Genomic DNA, 17,606 nt, shown 5'->3' on the forward strand with positions numbered 1-17,606 from the left:
CATTCTTCGTTTTCCTGCTCCTTGCAACCGCGAAAAGTCTAAAAGCAGTTGAGCAGACGCTGGCCAGTACGAAAGCGCTGATTGGTTATTTTTTATCATCAATAAGAGGACAGACAGATAGAGCTGACGTCAACGAGCGCGCGCTTTTTCCGTTGGTTGTTTTGATCACTAAAAATGAAAAGTGTATCTTTTTTGTTATTGTAAAAAACAACTTGACATCAGTTTTTTTATGTGTATGTCCTCCCTCTTATTGACGATAAATTTCGTCATCACATTGCCAAAGTAGTAAGCGGATCCACACTACTTTGACAATGTGATGACGCAGTATCGTTAATAAAAGGACATGCACATAAAAAACTGATGTCAATTGTTGTTGTTGTTTCTATTGACAGTGATGCAGCTAATAAATAATTCCGCCCTCTGGTATGACCTGGTAATGCCCTAGATTACCACATAACGAGTAAACAACAAGCACACGTGGTCCCTCGCGCTTTCATAAATATGCATATGCTCTTCAGAAAGTGGGCGGAATTTTTGATTTGCTCATTAAATTTGTCAACATCTGATTGGTGGGTTGAGAGTAAAAGTTGATCCAAACTTTCATCAACGCCTAGAATATATAAAAAAATGCGTAATTAAATATGGCGTCAGTGCTAATTAACTATTGTTTGTGGATACAAAAGAAGTTAAGCCTCTAAAGGGGAGTTCTGACGTTGATTGACCAGAGCGGCGTAGGAAAGGAAAGAAAAGGCTGTATAGATATCAAGAATTTTATGCCAATATTTAATTGGTTCGTGGTTCATTTCTCGTCACACACACCTGGTCACCCATGTTGAATGCCATCTTTTCGCCCCATGTAAGGGAATCCGGACTTATGGTGGATTCCGGATTCCAAGTGCTGAATTCCGAGACTCTGGATTACGGATTCCAAGGGTCTGGAGTCCGGATTCAAAAACTTTTGTATTGCGGATTCCGGATTCCATATCGCTAATCTTCAGTACTTTCTCTGAAAATTATATTTGATATACTTGCCAGTATAGCTAGGGAGGTGTATATAACTAGCGTGATAAAAAAAACAATTGACAAAAGCGCATACATTACGTTTCAGACACCATAACGTATTGCAAATAGCCCACTCCTTCCTTTTGAATTCATTTGTCATATAACCTCTAACGACAATTTCCTGATCTAAATTTCAATTTAATTATTGTTAAAGCGCACCGGATTCCAAGGCCTGGATTCCGGATTCCAGAGTGCTGGATTCCGGATTCCAAAGCCTAAAATTTCGTGGATTCCGGATTCCCTTACATGGGGCGAATCTTTGCAGTCACACCATCAGTCATTCACAGGTTGAAAAATGTCCTTTATTTGTCAGTATCTCATGATGTAAACGTTGCACAATCAGGCATGTATACATGAAGCCGCATACTTTCCTATAATTTCCGATAAAAAAGGCATTTAACTTTTATTCTCTTATTCTTACTAAAAAAAGTTAAAAAACGGGCAAGCATGTCGACCTAAAACCGAATTGTACTGATCAAATGTCATATTAATGAAAAATGGAATTTCATAACTGGAACCAAAAAGGAAGCAAATACCCTAAAATTATTTTCCATGGGACTTCATTTTTACATAGTACAGTCAGTGTCACAAGCTAGACTAAACTAGAGTTCAAGCACCTTTTTTTAACTTCGATTCGCAATCTTCATCTTATCTAATCTTCTAAAAGCTCTTCAGGCCAAATGCTTCCCTGAGTCGATCACTCCTTTGTTTTTAGAGTATATTTTTTCAGGTTTGGCAACATTTTCAGTATTTTTACTTTAGTTTCTGAAGAAACATAGCACTGAAACACATGAATTTCGTTAAGTTTATTACAGGCGCTAGATAGATGTAAAAGAGCATTTTCTAGCTCTGGGCTATTTGTCGTCGACAATGCTATTTTTTCAAGGGTTTTGCTATAATATTGAGTAGCAAAATAAACTTGTTGAACTAGACGTGCTTGAACAAGCAATCGTAGATAAGATACAGGGATTTCTGGTTTAAGAATGGCGTTAACTTTGAACATAGGACACGACAAATCAAAATATAATGTCACTCGAAGATTCGGCAGTTTGGCTCTCACGGTGCTCCATGTTTCCGACGAAATATCTCTGCCATATTTTTCTTCTCTTCTGCATAAGACGGAAAGATTGCTTAAAGGTGATCTTCCTTCTTCTATAAAACTCAACAGGATCTCTTCCGTGATGTTACCATAGTGGGTAGCTAAGGATTTCAACTTGCGACATCTTCGCACAAGCTTCAGGATACAGCTAGCAGTAACTTTGCAAACCAATGATGCATTCTGTATGTCGAGATATTCCAGTGTTTCAGCATTATGTTCGGCCAGACAAAGTAGGAGTTCATCATTCAGTGCTACAGGGAGCCCACGTAAATCTACACTTTTAAGCCGTGTGAGAACTTGAACATTTTTAGTTTCGACTTTTGTCGGCGGAGAGCCGAAAATTCCTCTTAAACATTCAACAAACTCCTGGCCAGCATAGAACAAAGGGTTCTCCCCTGTAAAATTTATCTTCAAACGCTCAAGTCTTTGTTTCTCAAGTTCGTAAAGGCCACGAATCAGCTTACACGCATTCTCTCGGTTGACTTTGTCTTCTTGATTACATCGAATATATACGGATCGTAGATATTGTCCATGTTGATGAAGAAACGGCTCATACTTGAAATCCTCTGGTGTTAGAAATTGAAACGTAAACGAATGCCATAAGAATGGCGACTTGAAAGCATCTAGCCAAGACTTGCACACCAATGCTAGTTTAGATCTCGTTGGTATGCTAGTGTAAGAAAAAATAGACACGATAACGTGCTCAGGTAAATCGGCCCAAGATTTATGCTCCATTGAGAGAACAGGTTATAACTTATAAAGAAGCACGTCTTCCGATCCTGTAAGATCGACTGGCTACATACCAAAACATTCCTACAGCTTCTAAAATGTATTTATAGAATCAAGATGACGTAATTTAAATTCCATATAAAGACATAACTACCAGCTGATCTCGACCAGACCTTTTGTCTTCACAACAAAGGCGTCACGGAACAAAACACAAATACGGTTTTGGATGTGACTAAAAACGTCACAATCTTTCTAATCATGAAAAAATTTAACGATATTCGAAGAAGTTTTTCGAAATTATTACTTTATAATTAAGTTTGACTTGTGCCTTCCTTTTATTACCAGTGAAGCGGTCTCAGATCAGCTGTTCGCATTCAAAATAAATTAAGATTTCTAAGTAACGCACTCCTTTAGTAACAGTCAAATAAAGAGCTTTTACTTTAGGTAATTACTATACACTTAAATGTCAACAAATAATAAACCTGTGACTTTTCCAGTATCCATAGACTCCAACACCCAATTATTTAATAGTGCGATGGCTTGTGCAGCTAGGCTTCGTCCAAAACCCGTGCTGGTGACCATATATACTGTTACTGAGCTTATCCAGATGGGAGTTTGTATATTTGTATATACACAATTCGCTCAACAGTCTTTCTCATTACTGGCTAAATTGAAATTTAAGCTAATCTTGGAACTTAAAAATGCTTTCAGAAAACCTTCAAAAACTGTAATCAACTAAGAGTATAAAAGCATAAGACCTTAATTTGGGATGCCTGTGGTAACGAGGGCTCAAGATTGTACGTCAGCGGTTTTTGTTAGTTACCAGGTTTTCACGGTCAGGTGCGTAGTAACAAACAAAACAACAAAGAGAACGTTGACAAAAAAACTGGATCTTTTACACAAAAATAGCTGTAACTACCCTTACGATCATATATCATCCTTATAAAAGGTTTCTTTTAAGTCTTTAAGACAAAGTTTTTCTTAATGTAAGTGTTGAATTGAATCTGAAAAACAGTGACGTAATTTGTATAATGTTATAGTTCTGTCATGGCGTTTACAAAAACTCGAAAAGCGTGCAACCTAAATAGTACTTAATTATGCCTATTCTGTTGTTTTCTATTGTTTGAATACTTCTATTTCGTTCTAAATTGTGCAAAGTATTACACGCTTTTAGTGTTTGTATTCTATAAATAACGACAAGTTTAATTTTCTGCTTAATTTTTGCAAAGGTTGAAGTTAAATTCATCTGGTGGTAAGTTTGACATTACTATTGATGGTAAGTATGATATGATATTATAGTTCACAACAGGTTTTTGTTAGCCTTTAAAAGTCTTTGTGCTATCACGATAATTAGTTGAGATTGGAATGGCAACTAGGCATTTTAAAATGGCCGAGTTCTTTCAACCGCTCTGATTGGTGGAATAGAGTGCAAACAATTAATCCGTGAAACACTAATTACTAAATAGTACAAAATAGTGCTAATTAAGGTGACTGCCTACTTTTGGAAATTGATTTAAGCTTTTTTTAAGACTTCGATTTTCCGAATTGAAATTTAATGCTGATTCCAAATCTGGAAAGAAAAATAGGGTGTCCTGAGCTCGTTTTCGAGATAATCAGCATTTAATGGAAGCCTACGCACGAGCTTTTGGAGTAAAAATTGCGCCACTGGAAGTGATTAGAAAAAATTAAGATTAATAAGATAATAGTTATTTGCAGACTATATGATTGCACGAATGAAGGCTAGTCAATCCTTCTACAATAATACATGGATATTTTCGACAAAAAGACAAAGAGATACATTGATTTGTCATATTTTGTAGTTTTGGTGCTCATAAAAAATTTCATAAAGTCGAACAAAAAACCCTACAAAAATCTATTTTTTCACGTGTTCCTGATTTAAACTTTTCCTAAAATGTTGATATAACCTAGATTTTTATGAGTTTTTTCGAATGAGCTATCAAAAAATATAGAGTCCCGTGCAAAATTTGAGGGTTTTGCCCTGTTGAAGCTCAAAACGCATATGGTTCTTCAATAAAATCTTGTAGATTTTTCAGCGGTTTTTGAGCGCGCGCACATCGTGGGCTCAAATCGAACGTTCAAAAGTAGGCAGCCACCTTAAACAATGGTAAACGATGGAATTTACATGAAATTGTGCTATTTAGTATTACTAAAGTTTCACGGATTTACTGTGGTCACTCTACCATTTTGGATTAGAGTTTTAAGCAATAAAACAGTATTTTGGATTAAGAGGAAATTTTTTTCAATAACGCGCAATAATGGCAAAAAGCACCAAAAACTAGACCTATGCATGAGTTTTGATCACGATTTTTGTTTTGGGTTAACACTCAAAACCTTTTTTAACAGTTAGAAACTGATGTACTATGATGAAATGCTTGTTTGAAGTAGTATTTTCAATTGTACAAAGATGTTTTGTTGCATTTGTGTTAGAATGTTGCTTTGTCAGGCTTTTTTATAGAAAATATATGGGAAATAAGCAAACTGAAGACCTAAACCTCATTTTCGATTCAAATTTTTGCTTTGGGTTAACACTTTGATTCCACTTTCTTCGGTCATCTCCACTTCCAAACAAGTTAAACTTTCTGAATAACAAGATTATAGCCTCATACAACAGCCTTTCTTCAAAGAAAATAGTTTTTGGTGCTCACCACGTTTGAATACCAAAAAGATTCTCTCTTAATTTCTTATTTGAAAAAAAGTAGATATAAAATGGTTTTCTGTTTTAGATACTCTATCTAGACGTTTGGAAGGTTGGAAAAATTTAGTTAGATTTATTTAAGTCATTAACCAGAATTAACTTAAAATTGTTGTTTTTGTTGTTAGAATCTCTTTTTGGAGCTGGTAAAAAAGACACAGTAAAGGTATATTTTTGTATTTTTTCTTGATGTGTATAATTGTCAACTCTAATGTTATTTAATTGTCATGCGTAGCAAAGAAATGGAAAGACTTGACTGCTGTATATATAAATTATATACATACGTATCATCAGTATATTAAGATTTTTATCCAATGGGGCTTGTTTTTCCAGCTTATTCCTTGAATTTCATGTGTGAAAGGTGAAATCTTTTTTGCAAATTAGTTACACTACATAATTTATGAAGCTAATTTTCTTTAATTCTCAACATAAATATTATGCAGTAATACTTATTGGGTAACTTCATAAAAATTAAATGAATTTACCGAATAAGTATTACTGGATAATATTTATATTGAGTATTAAAGAAAATTAGCTTCATAAATTAAGTATATATTATTTATTTGGTGACTCAGGGTAATAGCTACATGTAGAACGGTACACAATTTACAATTATTTTAATTGTTTAAAACCCAAGAAATTCCTTTATTCTTAATTGGTGACTGAAAGTTCCTGTTTATCTGTTGTATATAGAAGCTTTGCACCATCATGCAACAGCAGCCAAGTTAAATTGCAGGAACAATTCAATCGTTTTGCATGAGAAAGAATTTTGATTGATTGACTGATTGATTGATTGACTGATTGATTGATTGATTGATTGACTAATTGATTGACTGACTGACTGACTGATTGATTGATTGACTGATTGATAGATAGATTGACTGATTGATTGATTGACTTATTGATTGATTGACTGATTGATTGACTGATTGATTGACTGATTGATTGACTGGTTGATTGATTGACAATTATTACAAAATAATGTTGATGATTCTTGGTTTGAAAACCTCACAAGGGACATATGGTAACAAGGCAGTCTCGTGCTCAAGGCAAGCAACAAACAAAACCAACAAAACCAACAGCAGCCAGCATATCAGACATAGGACCAAGAGGTAGAAATGCCAAGCAATCCAAGCAGGGTAAAGCAAAAAGCAGACAAGAAAAGAAAGTACCTAGACCTATTTCAGTATCGAATGCTACTGTAGCAAAGACTGAGGAAAGCAAACCCTATGATGCTGGGGTCATTAGTAAAGCACATTTAGACAGTATCTTATTGCTGTTGAACACTGAAGGGGTTTCAAATGAAAAGAGAATTTCACCAGAGGGCCTTAAGTCTCAGTTGAGGACATCTCTTGGTAAGAATAAACCCACAGAACTCAAAGATGTAGGTGTCGAGCCTAATGACAGCAGTCTTCATGAAGAAAGGTAAATTGTTTGTTACAAAAAATGTATTAAAAAAAGGAAGGCAGAAAGCATAGCTATGTTTTGCTTCAGAGGCATCACAAGTTTGGGGATAAGTAGGAGAGTTATTGTAAAATGTTAATCTTGAATATGGGATTAGAAAGTCTTCTGAAGCGATCTATATGTTATACAGAATTAAAGTAGGATTTATCCCGGGGGGATGGGGTACTCCCCTATATTCACTATATGGGTACGTGCCGCCAAACAGGGTATGGTTTTCAGTGATTCTACTCTGGAACAGGGTATATAAAATCATGCTTGCTCTGGGACAGGGTATGTGAAATCGCGCTCTCTCCTCTCTGGAACAGGGTATCCATTTTCGCTATACCGGAACAGGGTATGATTTCAGCGATGTTGCTCTGGAACAGGGTATGAATTTCAGCGATTTTTCTCTGGAACAGGGTTAGGATTCAGAGGGCTCAGCAGCACATGATATCCCTACCCTAAACGGGCAAGAGTACCCCCAGGGGATTTATCCACTGCAGTTTGTAGCTTTTTTCTTTTAATAACAATTATTAACATGCATTATGGATACAGGAATAAATCAAGGAATGAATCAGTATCAAGTAAAATTGTGAAAAAAGACCAAGAAAATGAAAATCAGATGTACAATACTGTGCAGGTAATTAAAAGTAAAGGAATGGGCTTCCTCTGGGTTTTCTAGAAAAACATTGCTCCAACTTCAAAAACACTTGAATAATTCATAAGCATTTGTTTACAATATTGAAGTGACCATACATGTCACAAACAATGACTTTAATACCTTGAAAGAGAGGTTTGTACATTTGCACTGCCATGTGCACTAGATTTAGTACTTTACTGGTATTGTGCAGTATTTTGCATTTCCTATGTTTTAAGGTTTTTTTTTTCTGGGAATATGTTGTTTTACTACCAAAATCAATTTTCAAATTCCCAACTTGATTATATAATTGAACAAGGGCTACAGGTCTAATGTGTTTATTAGCTAACTACAACAATTATGCTATCATTCAATACAAGCGTGCTTGTCACTCTTTTTATTTAATTCAATCTCAATAATTTAATATCATTGTCAGTAACATACTGCCAGATATATAAATGACATGATATTTTGCAGGTTGATAAAGAAGATAAAAAATTGCAATGGAAAAGAGAATTAGGTATGTGAGGACTATTGGTACTTGATGTTGACAACCTTATTGAGTGCAAAATTCATTGATGAATTATATGACTTCTGCAATCACCTTATCACCTTACTTTCAGATGAACAAGTTTTATTAAAAAAGAAAACCAAGGAGGAAGAAAAACAAGAGGTAGTTAATACTAAAAAACTTTTTTCTGGTCAGATCATCTTAAAGATCATGTACATGTACTCTGTTTGTCTCTGACTGCTCTTGAAACCCTGGCTGCTTATGCCGTCTCTGCATGCGCATGTGATAACAAAACGAGTGGAAAAGTGAATAGTAAAAAAAGTTATTTACCACCCCAAAGTTGGTGTGGAAAGGGGAAAAACTGTGCCCTCAACCTAATAGGTTCTGTTGGTATATTTAAGACCTCTGGCACAGTTTTTCCTATCTGGACCTCCTGGCCAGTAAATAACCTCCATATATTTTGAGCTTGTTGTTGTCTCTTTATGCATTGCACTTTGTTAGCCCATATAATAATAAGAGAATAACTTAAACTTTTTGTTTTCAGAATAATAAAGACATTGAGGAGTATAACCCATGGGGCTGTCCTGGTGCAGGTGCACCAATCAGAAGTCAGTCTGGAAACGTTGTAGCTAACTTCAGACCTGATAGGGTATGTATTCAATCCAGATTATCTTTTATCAATTATAATTCTAAAACTCATTGATAATATATACAATATGAGTAGTATATCTGATACAACTCGGACACAAATATTGTATATTACTTATGAAACGTCTAGGTGTATACATTCATATTCTACTATAATTTTAAAGATAAAATTAAATTTGGCTAAGAAAATTGGAGTTAAAGTTTATGCAAATCAGGACGATTTTGTATCAAATATACAACCTCCTCCACGGACAATGATTTCTATTGAGTTTTCCTCATGAATTCATGGCTTTTATAAGCATATATTAATGGTGCTCTGCCAATTGGGTGTGTCCATCAATACCACATGAAGGTATCTATAAACCAGGTTATATAGCTTCATCAACCACTAAACTGGAAAAAATATAATTATAAAATTTTTGCTCACTTAATCAAAACCCTTATAATCCCATGATGTCAGAGTGTTGTACTGTGTCACATCAGAAAGCAAGTGTTTTATATGCATTCAACTTCAATGCATTCAGGGGTAGCTGAGGATAATTAAATTAGGATCACTTGATAAGAGCATGCACCCACTCACACTGGCCAAGTTTAGCAAAGTATTGGTATTGACACATTCTTCAAACAATTCTCTTCCATATGCAGGGTTGTGGTGCCTTTAGCCCCTCTAGTTTTCCCCAGAAAAGAAAACAAACTCACTCAAGCAAATAAAACAAAACAAAACGAAGGATAGCAATGTCTAAACATCATTTGACCTCTAATTTTTTCTGCTAACGTCACTAAATGTTGCAAGCTGCGAAAACTCGACAAAAAATTCTCGACAACTCGAAAAAAATATTTTGGATGATATCCCATAATTTCTGATACACTTTTGATGTACTTCTTGATGTATATATTGCAAAAGGGTCAAAGTTTTTGCATGATTTTTTTAATGCTTCCAATAGTTTGTAGTTATTTAGTGAGGTTTTTGCTTACATTCTTACGTAATATCTATATTTTTGTACGCATGCAAAGAAAATTGCCCTCATGAAGGGTAAATAGCATACCATTCCCCCAACTTCCAGGGAGCTGAACAAAGAAAGCACTAAATGAATATGATTATGACACTAGCTTTCTCGAAATGTATTTGCATTTGTTTGCATAGCCTGCGTGGCGGCTCTGGGGGAGGGGGATTGGAGACGAGGGCTGACGGGGAAGGGGGCCCCCTCCCCCAGAGCTGCCACACAGGCTATTGTTTGCAAATCTGTTTTCCATCTAACTTTCTTTTCTCTCTTTTTCTTTCTTGCCAGAAAAAGAATGAAATTCCCAATAATGAAAATATTACTGCGTCCAATGAAACCTTTGCAGCATCACTAGTCCCTTCATCCCATAATACTAAAAGTCAGTCAAGATCAAGCCCTGTCACTACAGTAGCCACTAGTACCAGTGATGTCAACACAACTTTGCCAGTTGCTATGAGGAGTTCTTTCGCTATAGGTGTAAGTCTAACGAGTTGTCAAAGTTTCAGAATATTCAAAAGTTGAAAACTTTTATTAGCAATCCTAAATTCCAGTATGCTGGTCCATATATGAAAGCAGCCATCTTGAAATGCAGAAACGTAAACCCCAGGAATATAAAGAGCACCAATCATATTGTTAAATTAAAGTAGGCATTTAGTTTCAGTTTATACAGTCAAGTCCTTAAACCCATGAAATAGATATTAGACTTATACACTTTAGTAGACCCTAATTCCATTGTTTTAAAGTTTTAACAGTTTCGTATTTAACATAATTTACTTTTTATCTTTAATGAATCCCTTAGGCACCTGGTTTAGTTGCACATGATACTCAAACTAAGAGGCTCAAGGAAATACAGTGGAAGCAAGAACTACGTATGTATTTTATCTATCCTTTATAATAGTAATGACATGTAGATGTAGCAAAGAAGGAAACAATTAAAACCTAGTTGATACAAAGCTTTGTCTGCCAATCGTAAGAAAAGTCAAAGTTAAAGATGATCAAAGTTGTATGCAAAACAAATTGAAAGAAGAGGCACCATCAAAGATTTTAAAAATCATTTCAATGTAACAAGAAGACTAGTATCGTCTATGATTATTTAATTAAATTGTTATTTCTGTTTAGAAATGCAAATCGAGGGGAAAAAAGAAAGAGAAAGACAGAGAAAACTCAAGGAGGCTCAAGAGGTAGGTGATGTTATGTTTAAAGCTAAAACTATTCAAAAATTATAAAAGATACAGCTCATAAGCCCCTAATTCCCACTTGGAAGTTCTATTATAAGCCATATTTTGTTTCCAATCGGTCTTGGTACCTTGGTAATTATCTCATTCTTAAAGTCGGGGCGGCTTTCAATATCAGCATGTAAGAACGGGGCTGACCACAGGTAGCACAAGCTAGGTTTCTTGGGTGTCGTGTTTATAATGATGATGATGATGATGATGATGATGATGATGATGATAATGGAACTTATATAGCGCACATATCAAAATTTATGGCGCTTCACAATAAGAAATAAAATAAAATAAATATCAGACATATGTTACAATATTTATGAAATGTCATAGTTCATTGATGTTCACTTTCAACCAGAGGAGACAAAGTTATAAGACAATGTATTGCGACACTTAAAAAGCTCATTGAAATCATCAAAAGGTGAAATAGAGATGTACTTACTTTTGAATTTAATCAACTTTAACGTTTTTTGCCTCCACTCGTGTCCTTTCTTAACAGAGCTTAATCTATCTTTAGAAAGCATTCAAAAAGAGCAATGCACACCATTTATGGTTACGATTTGTGCTATGAACAATCTCTTTCTCTCGTTAGCATAATAATTATAAGTTTAAAACAGCGTAGATCTGAACTCTGTGCCTCCTTTTCCAAGAAAATCGTTTCTGATCCGTAGTTCATAAAATCTTTTGGCTTTTAGGCGAAAACTATCACCATGACCATGGCCAACAAGGAAAATGGCTAAAATGGCTAAAATGGCTAAAATGGCTAAAATGGCTAAAATGGCTAAAATGGCTAAAATGGCTAAAATGGCTAAAATGGCATTTATGAAACTATTTTTTAATCGATTTTTCTTATAGACTGGAAGACAAAAAGACCTTTTTCGCCGTTGTTATTGCTATTGTTATTGAGTAATTTCGTCTTTTAACTTTATCTTAGGATTTCCTGAACTTATCATGGAATGCCAAAAACCAGAAACAACAAAATCTAAAAATTGTCTCACCACCTCAGCGAACCACAGATATGAGCAGCCAAGTTAGTGATCAATGTGAAAAGAAACCTTGGGAGGATATTCAACCACAGGCTACCCAAGAAACTACCCAAGAAAGCTCAATGCCTCTCAATGCCTTGTCGAATAGTAGCCTAAAGTAAGCTAACTGAAAAAGCCTTTCTGATGAAGTTCCAGAAATGATAGCAATTTGAGATTCATCAATCAATGAAAAATACTTTCTTGTTATTGATAATCTATTGCAGGACACATGCTCGCGGGTTTGGAATGCAGTTAATGGATCCTCAGGCCAAAGAAGAAGCTGAAAAGAAGAGACTAAAGATGCTCGAACACCAGGTAGTAATCATATTTTTCGTCATAGATATGATGCATGATTTTATAGCACGAGGAGTGCTCCATTTAATGATGAAATTGGCGGTCATAATGCGGATGAGAACAATGATAATCATAAAATAACTGTTGTGAATTTCGAATCCTTCTCGTTGTTAGCGCGTGCTTTATGAGAGCATACAGCACGTGCGCCCGCTATCTGGGTGTTGAGTCAATGATTTGTATCCAAAATAACCATTATATTTTTAGTGAACGGTTTCCGGAAAATCATAAAAATTACCAAAATTCTAGGGTTCCATCCATATCCATTCCAGATGGTCTGTCTGTCAGTCAGTCATTCAGTCAGTCAGTCTGTCAGTCTGTCAGTCTGTCAGTCTGTCAGTCAGTCAGTCAGTCTGTCAGTCAGTCAGTCAGTCTGTCAGTCAGTCAGTCAGTCTGTCAGTCAGTCTGTCAGTCTGTCAGTCAGTCAGTCAGTCAGTCAGTCTGTCTGTCAGTCGGTCGGTCGGTCGGTCGGTCGGTCGGTCTGTCATTCAGTCTGTCAGTCAGTCAGTCAGTCACTTTGTCGGTCTGTCGGTCAGTCAGTCTGTCAGTCAGTCAGTCAGTCACACAGTCACTCTGTCGGTCTGTCTGTCAGTCAGTCGGTCTGTCTGTCAGTCAGTCTGTCAGTCAGTCAGTCAGTCACTTTGTCGGTCTGTCGGTCAGTCAGTCAGTCTGTCAGTCAGTCAGTCAGTCACACAATCACTCTAAAAATGAATGATAAGTGATAAAGATGATGGCATTCATCGAAAGAAACTAACATCTCATGATACCTGAATTCTCTAGCATGCTATTCAAGAACAAGTCGAGGAGAAACGTCGCATAAAACAGCGGGAAAGAGAGCAGCGTTTGAAGGACGAAGCCATCGAGGAGTCACGTTTTGCTGAAGAAAGGGAAAAACTTAACTTAGCTTTCATCATGGAACGAAAGCAGAAAAGACAAAAAGAGGTATATACATATCAATCATTCATTGTGATCACGTCACATACGACACTGGTAAGCGGGAAAACTCAGTAATAGTTTTTGAAGAATCAGGTTTGTGTGTTTTAACAACTGTTGCTGCGGTATCTTTATTACCCTTTAGAACAAGCTCTTATCTTACTGCCTATTTAGTTTCCCAATTACTTTTTCTTAGGAAGAGGCCAAACGTATCAGTGAAGCCCTACAACAAAGTGTCTTGGATGCATACCAAGCATCACAACAGGTAAGTTAGATCCATTAGATGTTCGATTTAGCTTGGCTCTGAGTCTTCCCATCTTACTTTGAGGGAATAATTCCTTTTTTCCCCCAATTTCTTTGCTCGTAGGCAAAAGCTGACAAGCGGAGAAAACATTTCGGTGCTACTGGACAAGAGAGTAAGTTATGACGGGCTTTTGACTTTCATTGTTCCATGCTGCACATTTAATGGAACCTTAACTTGTCTGACCTGGATGTTGTCTCAATGAAGGCTATTTAGGAATGACCCTTTTGAGATATAGTCCATTCGGTAAATATCGCCCACCGTATATTGGTAAATCATTAAAATGAGTCATCGAAACTGAAATACTGGTTTCTTTTTTGGACCAGGGTTTCTTGTTAAGTAACAATGCTCACAGGTAATTCGATATGGGAAACTTCCAAACAGTTTAATTTTGCTGGCGCACACAACAGCCATAGTGAAGAAGTCTCATCAGTATAGCCAGGTCAATAAATTAGTCATACTATTTTTCCTTACAGCTGGTGCAACTATGTCTAGATCTTATGTAGTGTCCCAGGCCACTTCAGAAGACAAACACATTGCCTCAGACAGCATGCCTGGTATTCCTGGTAATAACAGCACTTCACCTCAAATCACAGGAAGAGAAACCCCAAGGACAAATAGGTCCATAGGTCGAACTTCACATTTAACTGGCAGGAATTCTCCACCAGTTCCGACTTTGAGAAATAAAATGATTGAAAAATCTGAATTCACGTCTCCCAAATCTTGCAGCACGGTACCTCCAGCATCTACAAAGACCAGTCTTCATCGAACTGTCAGCTCACACTCTGAACCTTGTGATGGTTCATTAGCTTTGTCTTCTAGTTGGAGAGGTACTAAGGGAAGTGATGCCGGAGGTTTTGCGACACACTGTGATAAACCTCTGTCTGACTCTAGAGGTCTGAAGGATGATGGAATGTTTAACCGCCCCTTTTCTACATTGGAGGATGCGTTTACGATTCCATATCACCGTACAGATAGCGCAACACTTCCTGCGCCACCAGAAAGACCTGAACCTAATACTTTTCAAGGGGCGACGAATGTTTCTCCAAGAGCAAAGAAAAAGAAGGAATTAAACAATCAAAGGTACCCTAAGAATGCTCCGCAAAATATTGGGGAAACTATTACACCAGTATACAGGACAGTGTCTTCTCACTTAGAACATGAACGAGCAGAACCTGAAGTCTCTCCACTGAGAGCCAAGGAAAACAAAAGCATTCGACCTAGACCTCAAGCACAGTCTACTAAGTCAACACCTTCTCACAGGAGTGGCAGTAAGCCACTCAGAATGGAAAATGATAAAAAGCTCTTGAAACAATCTACCAACACTCAACAAAGACAGGGTAAAAAGTTGGAGAAAAAGACTTTGAAGGATCATTCCGCGCTAAGAAATGATGTCTCTTCTATGTCATCGGCTCAGCAAGTAAGTTCCAAATGAGTCATGGGTAAATTGCTCTTGTTCTTTGACATCAATTAATTCTTTACACATTTTCAAGCTGATAGATGCATGCACCCGGTTTTCACAAAAGTCTTAAACCGACTATTACTGTACTGTACGCTGTACGCGCTTTGCAAAAATTCTGTAAATATAATGAATATTGATATATCGATATATCGGCCTAGTGCAATATGGGTCATATTCAATTTAAAAAACGTTTTAATAAAGGTTAAATACAATGTTTTCGGTGAAATATAATCATAGTGTACATTGTGAGCATTAATACTAGATATTTGGCTGCGTTTGGTTGAAAATCGTCATATTAATATATTAAAAAATCTGGAAATATGCAAATTAGTTCATATATGGATATATAGATATACTTGACTTTTGCAGAGTTTTTGCAAATCGCTATGAGAAACAAGAGAAACTTTTATATGAGAAACGAGAAAATATTTGTCTTTGAAAGTTTGTAAAAGGGAGAGTGAAATATAGCAAAACAATGAAAACGTGGTCATGTTGCAATTCGCGTGAGGAAAATTTGAAATCCCAAAATTTGAAAAAAGCTGTTTTCAAAACATACTCACAATTTTGGTAATTTAACAAACACAGCTGGCTCAAAACTTATTGACCATCCCTAAAACTCATTCAAAACTCACTCCAACCCTTCCCTGGACCTAAAATATCATGCTCCCCTCCCTCCTCCCTTCCCCACCCCCCACCCCTCAAAAATGGTGCCTTTCCTGTTACATAATGAGGTCCCTAATTATTTTAAAAAATCTATTAAAACATTCCCTTTATTTAGGAGTACTCCTTAACTTGAAGGATGTCGAATTTTTTCTTTGGTTGAATTTGCAGGTTGCGCCTGAACCTTCACCTACAGCACGACAAGAAATGATTCTACAGCAACTAGCTGCTTTGAGACAGGTTAGTTAGGCCATGGCTAAACGAGGAAACATGTCACTCCAGAAACACGTTTACCGCGCGCATGTTTCCTCGATGTTTCCCAGTTTAGCCACATGCAAAACATTGCTGCGTGCAACAAATTTTGCTTCCAAGACGCAAAAAATGTTTTTGCTGTGCGGCAGAAACATTTCATGTTTCCAAAGACGCATGGACAAATTGTTTCCCGATGTTTCCTGACAGTTTTGCCATCTTAGGAAACATTTAGGGAAACATGTTTCCTCGTTTAGCCAGGGCCTTATACTAGTTTTCCTGTTGCACCCAGCTGCTATAATGTTTGTCTGTCCATCCATGTATAAATGTAATCTGACGAAGAAATCCTGATGAGTGCAGACAATAGCAGGTAGTTTTATATTTTCAAGTACTGTATTAATATTTCTCTCGTCTTTTACTTTTCATAGGGGTTGATCATAAAAGAAAGAGAATTAAAGCATGACGATACAATACACCATTTTAATATGTAGCATTGCTGTAATCATCAAAATATAAAGAGGAATTGTTACATATTAAAATTGTTTTATACAGTTGACACAGGCTGTAGGAAAGAAAATAGAAATTGTATTTATTGAAACAGTCTACGTATGACAACTAAATGTCAATAAAGTGAATTCAGTCATTAGACCCGTGATATAGATACTAAACTAATACACATTGGTAGGGTAGGCCCAATTTCCATTGTATCGCTTTTGTTTCTAGTATTTGACTATTACACCTTGACGGACATTTTTTATTTATTTCACGGGTTAATGCTTTCACTCTAATAAACAGTATATCAAATTATATATCTAACGAATTAGAACTTATCGAGTAAAAATGATAGTAAAAGGTTTTTTTTTCAAATCTTAATTTTGTCTTGATAAGCAAGATGTTTGCTATATATATTATTATATATTATTATTTCTTCAAACTTCCCAAAACTATTAGAACAGGTCCCACGAGTGCAAATACATAAGAAACCTATTAGCATATCTGTTCACTTCCCTTCCAACCTGCTAGCGGACCGTTCCTTCCGTTTCCTTCAGGGCTCCCATTGATAGCAGAGCTTTTTATTAGTTCTGAAGGGACCACCCTGGCTTTAATTATTTCTAAAAAAAGATTTCATTCATTCATTCATTCATTCATTCATTCATTCATTCATTCACTCATTCACTAGGACGAGCGCGTGAAATGCAACGTCAAGAGATGCCATACTTGAGAATGAATCCTTATCCCACTAACCACTTCTTTAGCCCTTGGTACTGGGAGCCAAGCGGTACACTAATATATCTCAATATTATATTTAAATCTTGTTAGCATGTCTTTTATTTTTTTGAGTTTTTGGGAGGAAGTCTCCTTATTTTGTTTATAGCTTTGTCCATGTTGTTTGACACTAGCCTTCCGTCAAGTAGCAGTTTATCAAATCTCACTCTCACTTCGTATGGTCACGCACCAGTGAGGGATTTGTCCAAAGGTTTCGGTATGAGGCTACTGGCTTTGTGCCTGACAATCGAAGCATATCTCAGAAGTGGGCTATTTTAACTTTAAGGTTT

The 17,606-nt window shown here is 36.3% G+C and overlaps 2 protein-coding genes across 2 annotated transcripts; one reads left to right on the top strand and one right to left on the bottom strand.

Annotated features, from left to right (window-relative positions):
• Positions 1 to 1,346: 1,346 nt before the first annotated feature.
• Positions 1,347 to 2,998, bottom strand: LOC116307438 (F-box/LRR-repeat protein 8-like). Its single transcript, XM_031717693.2, has one exon. It carries the CDS (start codon positions 2,894 to 2,896, stop codon positions 1,760 to 1,762), a length of 1,137 nt encoding a protein of 378 aa, XP_031573553.1. The 5' UTR covers positions 2,897 to 2,998; the 3' UTR covers positions 1,347 to 1,759.
• Positions 2,999 to 3,729: 731 nt separating this feature from the next.
• LOC116307422 (uncharacterized) lies at positions 3,730 to 16,917 on the top strand. Its single transcript, XM_031717677.2, has 19 exons — positions 3,730 to 3,876; positions 4,120 to 4,166; positions 5,732 to 5,769; positions 6,619 to 7,028; positions 7,602 to 7,686; positions 8,161 to 8,203; positions 8,307 to 8,356; positions 8,739 to 8,843; positions 10,132 to 10,320; positions 10,643 to 10,712; positions 10,963 to 11,024; positions 12,004 to 12,212; positions 12,319 to 12,409; positions 13,226 to 13,387; positions 13,575 to 13,643; positions 13,746 to 13,794; positions 14,156 to 15,099; positions 15,973 to 16,041; positions 16,479 to 16,917. Coding segments are annotated over exons 1-19 (2,757 nt in total). The 5' UTR covers positions 3,730 to 3,874; the 3' UTR covers positions 16,542 to 16,917.
• Positions 16,918 to 17,606: the final 689 nt, after the last annotated feature.

This window comes from Actinia tenebrosa, unplaced genomic scaffold (assembly GCF_029948245.1).
Source record: "Actinia tenebrosa isolate PJP-AT-01 unplaced genomic scaffold, QUT_ActTen_1.0 PGA_scaffold6__47_contigs__length_16458017, whole genome shotgun sequence".
Classification (NCBI taxonomy): Eukaryota; Metazoa; Cnidaria; class Anthozoa; order Actiniaria; family Actiniidae; genus Actinia; species Actinia tenebrosa.

Bases quoted from the DNA above. Each gene is read 5' to 3' on its own strand.
- LOC116307438 (XM_031717693.2), bottom strand. From the start codon at position 2,896: ATGGAGCATAAATCTTGGGCCGATTTACCTGAGCACGTTATCGTGTCT.
- LOC116307422 (XM_031717677.2), top strand. The intron at 7,687-8,160 runs GTAATTAAAAGT...GATATTTTGCAG, and splicing joins AGATGTACAATACTGTGCAG to GTTGATAAAGAAGATAAAAA. The intron at 8,357-8,738 runs GTAGTTAATACT...TTTTGTTTTCAG, and splicing joins AGGAGGAAGAAAAACAAGAG to AATAATAAAGACATTGAGGA.